At 44.0% G+C, this 17,457-nt stretch overlaps 3 protein-coding genes across 3 annotated transcripts; 1 reads left to right on the top strand and 2 right to left on the bottom strand.

Annotated features, from left to right (window-relative positions):
- The first annotated feature begins 329 nt into the window (after positions 1-329).
- LOC117148421 (replication factor C subunit 4) lies at positions 330-1,699 on the top strand. Its single transcript, XM_033315790.1, has 3 exons — positions 330-523; positions 600-1,467; positions 1,530-1,699. Exons 1-3 carry the CDS (start codon positions 417-419, stop codon positions 1,614-1,616), a joined length of 1,062 nt encoding a protein of 353 aa, XP_033171681.1. The 5' UTR covers positions 330-416; the 3' UTR covers positions 1,617-1,699.
- Positions 1,687-2,858, bottom strand: LOC117148424 (transcription initiation factor TFIID subunit 9). The gene is made up of 2 exons (XM_033315796.1): positions 2,615-2,858; positions 1,687-2,552 (listed from the first exon to the last, which is right to left on the bottom strand). The coding sequence occupies exons 1-2, from the start codon at positions 2,763-2,765 to the stop codon at positions 1,879-1,881; spliced, it is 825 nt and encodes a 274-aa protein (XP_033171687.1). The 5' UTR covers positions 2,766-2,858; the 3' UTR covers positions 1,687-1,878.
- Positions 2,859-3,413: 555 nt separating this feature from the next.
- On the bottom strand, positions 3,414-13,798 carry LOC117148799. Its single transcript, XM_033316411.1, has 5 exons — positions 13,168-13,798; positions 4,719-4,848; positions 4,312-4,652; positions 4,068-4,233; positions 3,414-4,005 (listed from the first exon to the last, which is right to left on the bottom strand). The coding sequence occupies exons 1-5, from the start codon at positions 13,291-13,293 to the stop codon at positions 3,896-3,898; spliced, it is 873 nt and encodes a 290-aa protein (XP_033172302.1). The 5' UTR covers positions 13,294-13,798; the 3' UTR covers positions 3,414-3,895.
- Between the last annotated feature and the right edge of the window lie 3,659 nt (positions 13,799-17,457).

Here is a 17,457-nt window from a genome sequence, read left to right as displayed (position 1 = left end):
GCGAGAAATTGGAAATCTAATGTTCGTATTGTTTTCATTTTAAATGCAAATTATTTGCAAATTTGAAAGAACTTGAAATATGTACAGCCTTGTTTTAAGACGTAATTTCAGTAACTGTTATCTACGAAATCGTTTTCGGTCTTAGTATTACAGTTAAAAAGAATCTGTACAATAGTGTAATTTTAAGCGTACAAAAATTAAAAAATGATTTAGTGTAACACATTTAGTATTACATTATATACAAACTTTTGTAATACTCAGAAGTTTTTGCAGGTGTACAATTGCTTTGGTTCATCTGGCAGCTCTGCTACCGGCAACCTTTCAACTCGCGACAACTCGTTATCGATAAACGCGCGGTAAACTTGCATTTGCGTCCTGCTTTATTTATAATTTTGTTAAGAAACGAGGAAACCGGTATGCAAGCCTTTTTGAAAACGGGAAAATCAACGGCGGGATCCGGAGACAAGAGCCAGGGTGCTCTAGCGGCGCGGCGCAAGCCACCGGCTCCGTGGGTGGAGAAATAGTGAGTTGACAAAGTCGACAATTTGGAGCACATGCTTATTTAAGTGGTTTCTATCCTTTTCGAATGACGACAACAGCCGGCCGCGCAACGTGGATGATGTGGTGGAGCAGTCCGAGGTGGTGGCCGTGCTGCGCAAGTGCGTTGAAGGCGGGGACCTGCCCAATATGCTGCTCTATGGACCGCCCGGCACGGGCAAGACCAGCACGATCCTGGCTGCGAGCCGGCAGATCTTCGGCGACATGTTCAAGGACCGCATCCTCGAGCTGAACGCCTCCGACGAGCGTGGCATCAATGTGGTGCGCACCAAGATCAAGAACTTCTCGCAGCTTTCGGCCAGCAGTGTGCGTCCGGACGGTAAGCCGTGTCCGCCCTTCAAGATCATCATTCTGGACGAGGCCGATTCGATGACCCATGCCGCACAGTCGGCGCTGCGTCGCACCATGGAGAAGGAGAGCCGGAGCACCCGCTTCTGCCTGATCTGCAACTATGTGTCCCGAATTATCGTGCCCATCACGTCGCGTTGCTCGAAATTCCGCTTCAAGGCGCTGGGCGAAGACAAGGTGATCGATCGGCTGAAGTACATTTGCGAGATGGAGGGGGTAAAGATCGAGGACGATGCCTATAAATCCATTGTCAAAATTTCCGGCGGAGATCTGCGCCGCGCTATCACCACCTTGCAGTCCTGCTACCGCCTAAAAGGGCCCGAGCACGTCATCAACACTGCCGATCTGTTCGAGATGTCGGGCGTTATACCGGAGTACTATCTGGAGGACTACCTAGAGATCTGTCGCTCTGGAAACTACGAGCGCCTGGAGCAGTTCGTGCGGGAGATCGGCTTCTCCGCCTACAGCGTTGGCCAAATGATGGAACAGTTCGTCGAGTTCATTGTCCATCATCCGGGGCTGAATGATCCGCAAAAGGCCACGATCTGCGATAAGCTGGGCGTACGTATTGACTGCATAGATAGATATGTTTCCTCTTGTTTAATGCTTCCTTTATCCCTCAGGAATGCTGCTTTCGACTGCAGGACGGCGGCTCCGAGTATCTGCAGATCATGGACCTGGGCTGCTGCATCATCTTAGCTTTAAAGTAATCTCATCCCACTCAGCACATTCATTACATGTATTTTTTTTTCGCGACTGAAGTCTAAAACAAATGGTATATTTAATATGAAAATCTGGTAGTTGTATTTGTGTATAAAACGTAGATTTCATAATGATTAACGGGCGAATCTATACTAAGGTTTTTGGGACTTCACATTCCAGTTGAAATTTAGATCCCCAGTTCGCTCAACCAAATGCAAATGCTTTGGTCTGTTTTAAGAATATTAATTTAAGGTAAATTATGTCGTTTCGCTAGTTGGTCACAAACTCAAACTCCTCCTCCTCGCGCTCCCGCTTGACGGCAACTCCAACGCCAGATGGTCCTCCTCCTCCTCCACTGGCACTTCCTGCTCCCGAACCGGAAGCGCCAGCGATGCTGCCCACGGCCGCGGCATCGCTGTCCACCTCCATCTTGAGATCTCCGCCGGCGCCACTGGGCTCGCTCTTAACCTCCTGACCACCGCCGCCCCCAGAGCCGCCGCCCACCGTTTTGGTCGTCGTAGTGGTGGTAAACTTGATGACGGGCTTGGGAATGGTCACCACCTGCTGCTTGGCCACCACGGAGTGTGGCCTCTTCGGGCCATTGGCGCTGGAGACGGGCTTAACCACGGTCTTCAGTGGACGGCCCTCCACCGCCGACTTGGTCATTTTCTTGGGCTGATTAGTGGCCCGCAGCTTGTAGTTGACGCCGGTGAGACAGTAGCGGTCGGGCGGCAGTCGGAGACCGCAGTGCGGCTTGATGGGTGGCAGGGGCATGCTGTTGCGCTCGTCGGCCACCTTGGCTAGAACGTGGCGCTCCAGCGGCCCGGTGAAGCTCTTGTCCAGCGTAACCTCGGTGGCCAGACGAACGTCGTCCAAGTCGATGGTCTTCTTGCGCGCATGGTTAGCGTACACCTTGGCGTCGTCCAGAATGCAGGTGACATAGCCTGCAATGCAAGACAGCATTTAGGAAAATGGTGGGAAAACCAAGGCATCAATCGCCGCTTACGGAAGGTGAACTCCAGCAGTTGGTTGACCACGCGCGGCTCGTACTCTTGGATATTCAGCTCCTTCAGAATGGACATGATCACCTGCGCGTCCTTCGGCACGTGCTTGATTTGGGCACTGATCTTGGCCTTATCGGACTTCTCAGAGCTCATACTTCTGTAGTTATCTTGTTTACGTCTGCTTTGCTGCAAGAAGATTGTTTATTCCATTGAAGTTGTGCACGTACATATATACGGGTCTATCGGAAATCGATGCGCTTATGCGATACTATCGATACGCACGTCCAGTGTGGTAAATGCCGCTGGACTGCAGTGTGGCAACTCTGACTGTGACCATTCAAAAAAAAACACCTAAATTCAAAATCGATTTTAAAATAAAGAAATAAATCTAATAAAGCTCATGGAAAGTATTAAACAATAAGCACATTTCTACCACATCACATAATACCACATTGGCGTAATATGTGGACCAACGAATATGTAACTATGAGAAAAAACAATTTCAAAATATTTCGGAAATAAACGCAACGAGAACGAATTGCAGAGTTAAATGAAAACTACAATTCTGTTCAGTTGTATTAAAGTCAATTTATTAAGTAATTTCTCTCACACGGCTTGATAAGCTTCTTAACAACACTTGAATACCACAAATTCCCACCAAAAGGAGATAAAAACTGTCAAATTAACGTAAGAAACTTTTATTCATTAAACGTACAGCTCTACATACAATATGCACTATACTTGGAAGACAATTGAAGCCTGTCGCGCATTATTACATTCATATACATTGTACAATGAAACTTTTAGCTTAGATACATACATATATTTCTTTATTATTATTTTAGATACGCTACATGTACGTTACGTGCTACAATAAATTAACTCTTTATTGTCCCGTCTTTTAATCGCCATCTCGCCGTGGTCAACATATAAAACCATCCATCCATTCGTCTCTCTTACATATTTGCAAAATAACGCGCAAACAATTCGCGCACCAAAAACTTGGACGCAACTTTGACTCAAGTCCCACGATCAGTTATACATACAAGCATATAGATATATATATATATACTATATAGCTCTATATAGACTACAAACTAGATTCTTGTCGAAAAAAAAATGATGCTTTAAGTAATATTTTCATTGTCAGAATGTATGCATTTTAAGATTTCGTTGGCGCTCGCTCTGTTTTGATTACTGGGAGGGCTACCAGGTTCCCTCCTGGTCATGATTTGTGATCTCTATGTCTCTATATCTCGATAGCAGCTGGGAGGGGAGTGCCCCTAGTAGTTGTAGGGTCCGTACTGCGAGCCATGGTAGTAGGGTCCTGGGTAGATCTGCGGCTGGGCGTAGTTGGCATAGGGGGGATAGGGTGGCTGCTTCTGCGAGTAAACTGGAAATGGAAACCGAAAATTAGTCACCAGTTGTATTAGAGGGTCAGCAGGTTGGACATACCTGGCATCAGGTACTGCAGGTTCAGCTGCTCCTCCTTCTCCCGCTCGTTGCGCAGGCAAACAGCCGCGCCGGAGAGCAGGATGGACGCCAGGAGACAGGTTCCGATTCCTGCCCAGGCCACGATGTACGACCAGTCGTAGGCGATTTTCGTGTTGTCGCGCAGGACCTAATAAATCAAGATATTTATCATTAGTTAATCCACGTTAATCCATACGTGGCCAATGCAGCTAGCTGGTGTACATACCGTGTTCCACTGCTGGAAGTAATCCTCGCCCACGACCTTCTCCTTCTCAAAGAACTCGACGGTGTGCCAGAGTCCCATGGCGCCGGCGGCCAGGAGACAGGTGACTAGCAGCAGTATCGAGGTGGCTGTGATGGCGCCCGACGACCGCTTCCAGCAGCCGGATAATCCGGTCCAGAACGCACAGAAGATGGTCACGAAGCTGATGATGAACAGGGCGATGCAGGAGCGGGCCAAATGGAGACGCGATGTGGCGTCCTCGTTGGCGATCTTCTCGTCCTCCGCCTGCGGGAAGTAGTCGATGTTCGAGCAGTGCGTCTCGATCGGTGACAGATAGGTGGGCACTGCGCAACAGGAAGGGGAAAGGGATTAAATAACTCCCATTTGATCTGCCATGCAGCATTACTCACCCGCTGAAGCTGGCGGCCGCTCCTTGGGATAGCAGATCCGGAACAAGCCCCGTGTCCTCGTGTAGTAATAGTACTTCACGTTCATGTTGTGCAACAGCGACTCCGCATCCGAGTGCTTGGCGGCAAAGGACTGAAATCGAAAGGATAGTCCATATTAGCTAAGTTATGGTTAGCTGGAAGGTGTATGGAACTTTCCTATCTTAACTCTTAGCTCTGACCCTACCCATACTTGTCTCGATAGCCACACATTTATTTATAGCCCGCGGATTAACCTTCTTAGGGAATTAGCGCCGCAATTCAAGCTCACGTCGCCAATTGTTATTCAATCGAAATGTACACACAGACCCCCTCCCCCTCCCCACACATAACATTTTCAATACATACTCATTAATAAACCCGTTTCCGCCCCTCGTGGGCGTATCTTGATAATGTGTCCAACTACCTCGCCCCAGACTCCATTAACAATCGCAATCCCAGCGAGAAATACAGACAGTCAGCATTGAACCGCTGTCGATCATCATCATCCGGTCATCTTAACGATATGCGGATGTTCGTACAGTGTGGGTTTGTATATGCTATATGCTATATACCTTATGGTGCTATAGGTGCTATATGGCATATGCTCAAAAGATGTATGTTATATGGCCCTAGTATCAGATCGTGTGGCATTTTGAACACGTTCCGCGGTTTTGCATTGTTTTTGATATTGTGTTTTTGGCATTTGCTGCTGGATTGAGCAATTCTCTTGGGTTTACGACCCAAGGTTCATGATGCATACATAGTACAGTGCGTTTCTGGGCTGTAAGGCTGTGCCGGCGACCCCAGAGATCTCCAGCTGATCATTGTCACCAGGGGTCGTGTCTCTCAGCGGAGATCGTTTGGTAACTCAGTTAATGTAGCGGCCTTGGGCTTAATGAGTATGCGTTGAGGTGTGCTAATCTGATCGTTAAGATCTATCATGATATAACCCAGATATGATCTTTGATCCATGTGAAAGAGAGTCGAGTGTGCTTATAAACACTACTATCCATCATAATTGATGTGCGAATTATACCAAATCAGTCAATATGAATGAGAACATCACTTTTACTCAAATTCATCATAAGTCAACCTTTAGTTGAATCTCCCATCCGAAGTGTGATCATAGATGAATTAAAATATGACGCATTTGATTAAATCACCATTCAGTCTCTTGAAACCCACTACTGTCCATTGAGTGTGTGGAATCGTGTTTGGAACACCATGGAACTCCACGTAGTGCTGTCTAGTATTTCGATCCCTAATCAACAGAAATTTCTCTGCGCTGAAATCCGAGTGAAATCCAACTATTTCGAGTGATATCACGTTCTTCACGTTTTGGCACTTTGCCAGAAATTCTACGATTTCGGTTGACGCGGATGATCGTTGGCTTTTCCACCTTTTTTCCAAGTGGCGAGGGAAATCGCATACAAAGAAGAGGCGAGACGAGTTTTTCTCCATCGCAGCCATGCATTTTCATGAGGGGCAAAAGAAATGGAGTCGAAAAACGTGTTTTACTGTACGGTATGTCCGGTACTTAAACAACAATGGGAAATACCAAAAAAAAAAAAACAAATGAAAAAAAAATGAAAAAAAGGAGATATTTAAGAGGTGGGGTGTCGCCGCCCAGTTCATATCGAAAAGAGTTTTCAGTTTTTTTTTTTTTTTTTGCTATCTATACTCAAATATGTACATATATGCATCGAACTGGGCGCTTATGTAAATTGCCGGCTGGCTGGAAAATGATTTTCGCTTGCGTAACTTTCGTCTGGAGACGACGATGGTCAGGGCAGCGTGAACTGGTTAGGGCGTTCCACCTTCCATTTCCATTTCCCTTTCCAACTACCCCCATTACCACTACCATTGCCTTCTATTGGGAAATGTTTTCGCTTGGCTCGCAGGGCTACCTCGTTATTAGCGCCTCTTCAGCGGATTAATTTTGTAACTTTCTTATGAAAGTCTTGGGCAATTAAGGGCCCCTCGAACTGGTGATTCGTTTGAGAGATCCAACAAACTGAATTGTGCAGCATTCATTGGGGAATCAGAGGCCCCTGAGTTGGATTAGAAACGCATTGGGCTGTGAACAGAAAAAAAAAAACAAAACGTTGGGGAGACAGAAATGCCCAGAAATCCGAAGAAATCGGAAAGAGGGTGGAGATGCAGGTGGAAAACGAGAGCGATTCGAATTATCGGTTGGTTAGCTGGATTAATACGGCATACTATATAGATGCAGATACAGATATATATCTATATAGTCATGTGGTTAAGGGGTTACGCATGGCGAGATATCGATTGCGAACAAAACTGTAATGCGAAAAGTGCTTCAAGGTTGATCGCTGATCGGATTGGCACGCCCAGTGCATCGGAGAAAATATGATAAAATATATGATAAAATATAATATATACAATGCACGTTGTTCTGGGAACCCCAATCAAAGCGTTTCATCTGCGGCACAACTTTCTTCAATCGAATCGGAAAGAAAGTCTCGCGAAAGACTGTGTCAAAAAGATTTAATTTGTTGCTGATAAGATAATCGCATGAATGGGACACTAAACCGCGATTAATCGCTTAAAACGGGTGACTGGCAAAAACAGGGATTACATTTTAAGATATGTTGTCGTTTTGTGCTGCTATAAAAGTCCATAGATATATTCGTAGTTTGTAAATTCTAATAATATTTAAAGTGATCGTAATGATATTCAAATGATTCGAATTCAAGTTCCCTGTGTGCAGAGGAATTCCATTCGATTGGTGGAACTGCGGAACTGCAACCACTTGGCAATCGGCTGCTCGGTGGTTCAGTGGCTTAGTGGTTCGGTGGTTTGGTGGCTTGGTGGTTGCCTCAGTTTCCAGAGCTCAGTGGCTCAGTTGGACACTTGGTAAGCTGGTAAGTTGGCAAGGCACAAATATTTTTATGACACCCGGGCCGCAGCACATGCGAAACTAGTTTGGGGCCTACAACCTACTGCCAAGAGTGCAGAGCAGACCCCCAACCCCCTCCCCCTTTGCTCCACAAACCCCACTTTGTGGCAACGACGGATGTTGGTGATTAGCCAATCGGACGGCATTTGTGCGGCTGAAACCAGATGAATTAAAGCCCGCCGAGAGCGGCAAACTGGATCGGTTCTTGGGAGCAGGGACAGGATGGACAGCAGCTGTGCTCCAAGTTTCCCCAACTCCAAAACGGGAAAAACAACCTATCGTAAAATGCACTCAAGTCAAGGACGCACAAATTCTGCCCACCGGCGGCATTTTCCGGCGAATGGGATTGGAACACCTCCCACTCGGGCGAAAAAATACCAATGGGATTAGTCATTAGCGAGTATTCTACATATTTCTGGCTAACAACAATTACGCTTTAATATGAACAAAGTGAATATCTCAAATATATTTCAAGAGTACAATCAGTAAACACATCGTCTGCCGACTAAATGCTACCTTTTAGTTTTATTCGATCGACTAAGTTATAGATGGTTGAGTATTATTATATTTCAAACTAAATACTAATTTTCAGAAAACATACTGTTCTCCTTTCCAGACAGCTTGTTTCAAAACAACACCTTTTGATTGCTTGCATTTAAGCACCTTTTATGGTTTGTGCCCCCATTTTGTTGCAGTGCAGCCATTAATGAATAATTTATAACACACTGCACCCAAGACAATACAAAACAAAAAACAGTTTGCAACAATTCCGATGCACAGACAACATCGATTTAAGCCATCGAACAACTGGTTTCTCTATTTCTGGTTTCTCGATTTGTCAAAAACGGATAAAAAAAAAACAACCAGAAAAAAAAACGAAAAAAAAACGAAAAAAGGTCGTGGGAGCACGACATTGAGGAAAGATCGCTGAGGTATTTCAATTCGACATCGCATTCTTGACACTCCGTGGCCCACACAGATACTCGGATCTTCAGATGGACGGATTGTTAGATACAAAGATCGCAATTACATTTTGTACCATTTTTCGGGGAAGAATCTGCGACGCGGAAGTCGCCACAATTGTTGAAAATAAAGAGGCGATAATGAAAATGGTAATAATAGTGGGGAGCAGCAGAAACCTGAAACCTGATTGAAATCAAATGATTTGTTTATTGATTCAAGTGGCACACACACGCACCCGATAATCGCTTGAAATTTGGTTAGCTCTGTCCGTCGTCTTTTATTTACTTCCAGCAATTTGTTTAAATATTTTTTTTTTTAATTTTTTTAAATTTTTTGCACTTCTGCGGGCAGCGAAAGCGTTTTCAATCGCACGCTCAAGCGGTCGCCATAATGAGAGACCTCGGATGCTGCGATCTTCGAGATCAAAGAATCTCGCATGCGGATAATTGCGATGAAATTGAGTTTCGTCTATCGCATAACCTTAATTTTCAATTGCCGGAACCGGATTATTCGCTGGAAAATGGCGATCTTAGGGGTGTTCGAAGATTTTTTGGGTGAAATGGGGTATTATTTATGATATAAATATATTTACATAAATATCATATTTATCGAATTTATTCAAGATTTATCTCTGGAAAAAAAACTATTTCACAGGTGCTAAATATTTACACGTGGAATCATTGTTTATCAATGGAATTATAATATGTTTGACTTTGTTGCTCTTTGAAGAGTTTGTGGCAACTCCCTTTCCATCTCATTGACTAGCCGGAAACAGCGACCAGTTGCCGATAATATCCGATTCTTCTCTCAAATTCTCCCAGGCTAAAATCAAAACAAATTCTACTGGCTTCGAGCCAAGTGCAATTAATTCGATGCTAATTCAAGTCAATCGCGGGAAGTGCTGATTAATCAAGCTGGAATTTCACATGATGTCAGCAATAAAATAATAAATTAAGCACTCAATGATGGCGTCAATAGCCATCGGCGGTGCAGTAAAAAAAAACAAAAAATGGGTTCCACTTCAGTTGAAATGCCGTAAAAACGCGAGGAAAGGTGGCCGAATGAAGAAGAAGAAAAGAAATCTTCTGTCACACACGGCGTATGCGCAACCCCAGCTGAAAATAATTAATTTCACATCGCGAATTAACATGTGTTTGTTTCGCTTCGTCTTTCTGCCGACAGAAAGCTTACTAAGCGTAAAGACCCAGCACGAAATTCATTCATCGCCAAATGGCAGGGAAAACGGCCACCTGGAAAGAGCCGGGCCAACTAAATAAAAGAGCAACGCCAGCTTTTCATTTGATATTTGATTTGGTTTTGGTTTTGGTTTTTGTGTTTCAACCGCTTTTTCCATTGGACATACTCGTACAGATATATGTTTTTGTTTTTTTTTTTTTTGTCATCGCATCGCATTGCCCAAAGTGAGACTGCTGCAAAATGAAATCGAAGACACGGCAAAAAATATTGAAAAATATTTGTAAGTAAATATGGGTTTGGTTTTGAAGTCTCGAAAAGAAAAGGGGCTACAATGCGCCAGAAATTCCCAATCCTTTGGATTATTATGGAATATCTTAGGAGAAAACTAGTTAACTGAGTAGTTATCCAGAAAACACAACATACTTTGACCTTATGTCTACGATCATCACAGTTTATAATTCATTTTTCGTAGCGTGGGGAGAAGGGTTTTCTCTTTTCACCGATCGAACAACGAACCCTGATTCGAGTTAAAGACACGACCAAAACGCAGCTCCATCAATTTGGGCTTGGGTGCCCGGAGATACCAGCCCCCCACCCATCCAAAACACCAACATCACCCCCCCCTGCTGACCAAGAAGAGTGGGAGAGAGAGAAACAGAGAGAGCGAGAGAGAAGCACCACCTGCGAGTTAGGGCCAAAAAGCGAAGTGGCAAACCAAACCGGCCAACTAGCCGCATACCAATTTTGAGTCGTCGTGCTTGTCTCGAAAACGTGAAACGAGTGAAAACTCAACTCGAAAACCAGTTCGTGGGGTGGGACTGCGGAGGGCGAGGGGCTGCTGTGCGATATAGGCGTGGATACGATCCAAAGCCCCAAAGCCAAAGCCAAATGCTTTGGCCTAAGCCAAAACCAAAAAGCGACATGGCTCTGGCATGCCAGCCACTACCAGAGCAGAGTACTTCGAACACGATGGACCCAGCCAAGGAGGAGCTGGATCGGTGGGGAGGGAAGTAGAAGTAGATGGTCAGGGCGAAGATCTGGAAAATTCAAGGAAAAGGGCAGCCTGCAGGCTAAGAGGACCTAATCCCTACACAGAAGAGAAAAAAGTACTATAAACAGTATGCAATCTGATGTGCATATATCAGACAAGACAAGCAATTATAGATATTATAAGATATAGGGGTATCTAAAGGAAGGAAACAACACAGAGCTTCCTTTTCCACCATAATAGTTTCCATTTGACTTCTTTCGAAGAAAACAACTGTAATTAGCTGAAGAAAGGTTGGAAATTATGATATTCTGACACCATCATCATGATTCCCTCGACTGACTCCCCTGGATTCCCATTCTTTGAGTAGCGCTTATAATCGCTGTGGGTATTTAGTTCTGCACTCCCCGGGGATGCACTTCATAGGACCCTACGGTTTCCTGTGGCCAGGTAGCCCATCTCGAGTTACCTGCTGCACCTGAGCGGTGCCTCAAAGGCTCTTACAGGGGCGGAAATCGAAGGAGAACGGAGATATGGAGGTGGAGGAGTAGGAGGAATAAGAAACGTGGATGGGGAGAAGGGAGCGATGACCCAAAATGGGGGAGGTCAAGGCAGACGATTGCTTCTAATGGCTTTATAAGTGCCCAGGCTCTGAAGACTTCGATGCTGGGCGAGATTCGAACGAATCTCACCGCAATTATCGTTCCCTCGATTCCATTGAAACTTTCGGATTAGGCGACAAAGTCGAAAAACGTGCAAATATTTTCAGCACACTTTGAGTGCTTTTCTTCCTCTTCTTCAACTTTGTTTTTTATTGCTATTTTTTCTTTTTTTTTTGTTTAGCTAACTTGTTTTGGTATGATTGGTATGCGCACGCACACCGCCGCGATTTTACACCTATTTCTATAGAGCTCTCGCATCTAAAATTCTCTCGGTTGCACCTACAAGACGGAGTTGGATTTTCTACAGTGGCACTTCATTAAGACAAACTGCTGCTTATTTGAAAGAAATTAAAACACACCCGTCTTAAAGGGCCAAAAGCCATCGCAGCGGCGGATTATAACTGAGATTTCAGTTAATAGCTAGCTGTATTTCAAAAATCGTGAAGTAAGCAACTTAAAATTGAATTTTTGATTACTTGGAAGAATGGGAAGTGTTGTAATCCGCAGTTTGACTGTATTAGCAATGCAAACTGTAAAATTGTGTACTCCTTCCACTTCACCGCCCCTTTCTTCTTTTTCTGCGGCCTCTTCTGCCTGGGCTCTTCTTCGTTTTTTCGCTTGGCTAAGCGCTCGCGTAGAAAGTTTGAACGTTAACGGCCGTTGCCCACCCTCCACAGCCCCTCTCGATCCACACCGCACCACTCCCTCCCTTCTTCCCTACCCACCTCCTTCCAATGCCAGTTGTTCGTGTGTTTGCTTTCGACCTTTCTTCTTCTCCGCCTTGCCCTTTTTCTTTTTCTCTTGGCCAAGCACAAAACGAGCGACTGTTACTGTTACCTCCGTTTGTTGCTGTTGCCTTCGTGGTTGCCTCTCCGCTCCTCTCCTCCCTTTTCACCTACTCCTTCCCCTGCTTCTTTTTTCGCCCTCCTCCTACTCGCACAGTGGGCCGCGCACACCTGTTTGCAGTGCACAAATGTCAGCAAGTGCATCTTAATTATCTTGTTTATCTAAGCATCGCTATAGATAAGATTCTCGGAAGAGGGAACACGGATTTTAAAAGATATGCAAAGATGTTTGTAGAAGTCAAGGTAATTCCTACTATTATTGATAAACTATAATACATATTCTTCTCCCGACATAGTCAAACTGTCTTAATTCTTTTTAAATTTCACAGATATTCTTTCGATGCTATTATTTATTAAGTATGAAAACTTAAATCCTTATGTCTTAAATGACATTTGTAAAGTGAAGCCACTTATCTATCACTACATTACTTATACTTTCCAGAAGACTAAGTCCCTTCCCATTTTAAATATTTCCATCCCAGAGCCAACAAAGTTCCATTATATAGTTGTGTGGCACGACTTTAAGCCCAATATTTTCCGATTTCTCAAGCTATTGCCTAATCCCCGCCTGGATCTACTTTAGCCACATCTCTGGGCCCAATGTGCGGAGTTCGTAAGCGGAGCTAAAGCTCCGTCTTAAGCGGCAGAGTCTTCGGTTTTGGTTGTAACTCTGGCTCTGGCTGTGGCTTCTGCCACGCAGTCGCAGATGCACTGTATATTTCGGTGGCGCTGGCGCTGGCCTTAGCTGATTATGTATTCCAAGCGGATGGGCCTTGGGTTAATTTGATTCGTAGCCCCCACCTCGATGGCACTGAAGACTAAAGACACTGTAGACTGCAGATTGAAGACTCACCTGTATCTGGTTGCGCCAGACATCGTAGTGCAGCCAATTATCCGTGGAGAAGGCGATCGCCAGCAGGGCGGTGGCGATGATCGCGCAGATCGTCGCTATAGATAGGGTTACGGCCGAGCAGGGCATGCTGGTGTTTTATTCCGGATCTGTTTCGAAATCTCAGCTATTTCGGGGCTATGATACGGGATTTATCCAACGAAAATCCCCGAGAAGAAAACAACAACTACAGTTGCTATTATTTTTCTTTCGTTTCGTGATCTCTAGCGTCTTCGACGTCTTCTTCTTCCGCAGCTAGATTCTGCCGCTTCTTCTTCTTGAACTGCTACTGCTGCTGCACAAATACACAGTTAAAAGAGCAGCAACCAGTTTGGAAGGCACAGTAAAAAAAAGCCAACGTTCGTTAAAAAAAATAATAATTTTAGCAACGGGCCAGCACTAACACACTGACACGGGCTCCACTGCACACGCTCACAACACCACACACACACACACGCGCGCCGGCGAAGAATCTGAGCTGGAGAATTGAGAACGGAGAACTGAGAATCTGAATCTGGGCAGCAAAGAGACGGAGAACTGATAGCCAAGACGTTGTGATCGCAACAACGTTCGCCAGCGGACTGAAAATCGTCGGCGACTGAGCCAGACTTCAGGTAATACCAAATACCCATATACCATACCCATACCCATACCCACATACCCATAGTCTCAAGTCGCAGTCGGCGTCTCAGTCGGCGTTTCATTTGAGCGCATTGCAATGCAACCGGACTGCGGGGGGAGGAGAGTTAGGAGCAGGAGGCAAGGAGACGGTGCCTCTTCTACCTGCTGGATAAAGCAAAAACAAGAAAGGAGAGACTGTTACGGCAACCCAACCATGGAATACCCTCACAGAATGCTTATATCTCTGCCAATTTGAGGCAAACTTGATATGATCTTTTATAAGCTCATTATGCATTCATGTACCAAGTTTCAGATTTTTATATTCGATAACGCAAGAATTGTGTTAATGTGACTTTATGTTAACGCATATACGAAACCCAACACTGGAAAATCCTAACCAAACGCGATGATAGACAAGGCAAATCATGATATCCTGTAAACACATATGCCAAGTTGAGATTTGCAGAAACCACGTTAAAAACATAAGATCTAGTAACCTTTTGTTAGGGTATACGCAAGGCAAACAACAACAAAGCAGCAGCCTGTTGATCTTTTCGTATGTTTGTTTGGTATTTGGTATGCGGTGCTGCCTGTGCAGTGGAGTCCCAGTGGTTTCGAAGTCCCAGTCCCAGTGGGCAGGAAGGTAGGACGCGAGGCACATGGGCGTAGGCGGTGGGCTGGAACTCGAAGGGGGCGTTCGAAGGGGAGTGCTGGTGCTCCCATATCTCGACCGTATCGCAGTTATGCCACGCCAGATCGTAACTCTGTCAAAACTGAGCCACATATTTTATTAGCAACATATTGGGATCAGGCTCCTAAAAATAAATACCCATTACACTGAATATTGCTTTTATTGAACGATGATGTTTTTATTATTTGATCAACGCACTGTTACCCATGCGGCAACTTAATTTGATCTGCTTAAATTATTTTATTTTACAATATGTCTTGGTACTTAAGACTAACAGATTTTTAATCCTAAAAATGATAGGGAGAATTATAATAGTTGATATAACATAATAATTATTATTTATTTGATTATTCTAATGAAATTTTAAAACTAAGACTTTCTAGGTCAAAACCAGGTCAGGGAGGTCATGAGGGTGGTGTCGCTTGAGTCTTCTTTTGACTCTAGTCCGAGGGTCAGCATTGACCACAGCTGCAGTTCCTAGCTTCCTTGCTAGGCTGTTGGGACCCATTACACTAAAGGATCATAATAGTAGTTTCTGCGGAATGTGAATATCATTATGTGACACGTCAATATCATTACCTACGCACCCATTTTAACGCTATTGATTTTGAGCCTGAATAAACATGCATGAATTTGCCTATATCTAAACGGTTCTTTGAAAACGGGCAGTGATTTGCTGAAATGTAAGAACAATGCGTCCAGCTAAAAGAGAGCCATTAACTTCTGGGGCAAGAATCTATATATTCAGATGCTTAATCTGAAATTCCGCCCACATGAGTGCGATTAGTCCGGCCTTTTCCACCGCCCGCTGCTAATCAGGGCGCAGCCGATTTCTCGCAGTGTGCAATTGACCCAAAGATGCTGCGACTGCGCAGGTAAAAATATGTACATACATACATACATCTCGTGTACAGACATATCCATATAAAGATAGGTGTTTGTGTTTGTGCGGCATTGGCATCTCGCTGCGTCTACTTGCTGTTGTTGTTGATTTTCATCGGCTTTAATGCCTTTGTCTATTTTGGGTTTCTGTTTATGGCGTGGGTTTTTCTCAATTGCATTTTTGGGCGCGCTCTCGACTGCAGCAGCACAAGCACAGTGGCGGGCAGAGAGATAGCAGCGTTTAGGAAATTGGAAATATGCTTATAGAAAGTCGCATAAAAAATTGAACGAATTTAATACCATAAATTGGTACAGTTGATTTCTTTTTAAAAGTATGAATTGGATACGCTTTGTTATTATTATTTTAATATTTTTTATCTTTAAAGTGATATACATAAAATAGAATAAGGTCTAGACTATGATATTACCAAATTCTATGGACCAACGCTTTAAATGTACTATGCTAATTAGTAATTCCCTGGCAAAATGTAACAAAATTGGAAACTACTAACTTGACGGGCATTGTAAGTGTCGTATGTGTGAGTGTGGAAATACCAGAATTACCTAAATAACAACAAGAATAGCCGTGCACTTATAAAGCAATGTTTGTAATCGGATCGCATTGGCATGTTGGCCAGTTGAGTTCAGTTCTCAATTGCTGGCCAAAAGTTTCTGGCCCCTCGAGTGTCTGACTGTCAGTCTGTCTGTCTCTTTCTGCGCCCCATCACCCCTCTCTCTCTGCTCGTATAATTCGTTTTCTTTTCGCATTCCGCTGGAATTCCACAACGTCGCAGTTTGTTGTAGTGGTTGTTGTGCTGTCCCGTCTTGTTGTCACTTTTTTCAGTGTTCAGTTGTTTTTAGTATTCAATTTTTTTTGTTTCATATACCCGATGTGGTGGTAACCAGCATTGTGCGTTATGCATGCCGTCCGGCACTTAATTCACAGTTTAGCACGAATTATTAAATATTTGACGGGCCGCAACGAAAGTGAGAGCGGCGTCGTTGGTGAAAAGGCCCTACACTTCCGCCACTGCACACAGAATGGCTAATTTATGCGATTATTGGTAAGACGGCATGGGCAAGACAGCCCAGTTCGGTCGTCTGTCTGTCATTTTAATAACTCTTGCATTGTGGCCAAGCAGAAATATCACAAAGCCCAGCGAAACGTGTTCGCCGCAGTGAAAGTAAGAGCCAAAGTCAACAGTCACCAGGTAACTGGCAACAGGCAAAAGGCAACAGGTGGTGACCGCGACGGTCAGAAGCCGAAAACGGCAACGGTTCCCAGCGCATCCCTGGCAATTGATGGTGGGGGAAGGGGCGAATCCGACCCCCAAATGGCAAGGGGCCATCGGGTATCAAAAGCTATAAATGATTTAGCTTGAAGATTTCTTTTTCGGTGGTAGTTATCAAACTAAAGCTATTTATTTCTGTAAGCTACTTTGCTAAACAATTATTTCTTATTTATTGGAGCCTAATAAATTTCTACAAGTTTTGGATATATGTATGTATCTATTACCGGTTAAGCGTTTTCAAATTTCACGTGATTTCATTTGTTTCGAGCATTACTGGGTGAAACCGTCCAACATTCTTGTCAATTTTAATGTCCTCAGATGAAGAATTTTAAAAAATAATACGTTTATGAAATAATACGTTATTTGCGTTTATTAATACATAATCAATTTTTCAATGTTTGCATTGCAACCATTTGAAGTTGAGAAGTAAAATGAGTTTTTAGATAAAATATTAACTTTGTTGGTTTTCAGTACCAAAATTCCTGCCCAGAATTTTCAAAAAAAAATCAAATCTCCTGCCTTCTTTTAGCGAAGTTTCGAACACAGAAATACTTTTTGCATTTTGATTGTACTGTAACGGTTTGTATTGCATATATTGATTATACATTTCAAATATTCTCCAAAAGTCTGGCAGCACCGATGTTAACGATTAAGCCGCGATGCATGTCGTAATCTAGTGCCGTGCCGCCAATCGATAGTATCGCACTTACATCGATGCAGTGCCATCGCTAGCCAAACTGAAATGCTGAAATTGAACATCGAAATTGA

The sequence above is a fragment of the Drosophila mauritiana genome, chromosome X (genome assembly GCF_004382145.1).
Source record: "Drosophila mauritiana strain mau12 chromosome X, ASM438214v1, whole genome shotgun sequence".
Classification (NCBI taxonomy): Eukaryota; Metazoa; Arthropoda; class Insecta; order Diptera; family Drosophilidae; genus Drosophila; species Drosophila mauritiana.
The sequence above is the reverse complement of the archived record's forward strand: the minus strand, read 5'-3'. Positions and strand labels throughout refer to the sequence as shown.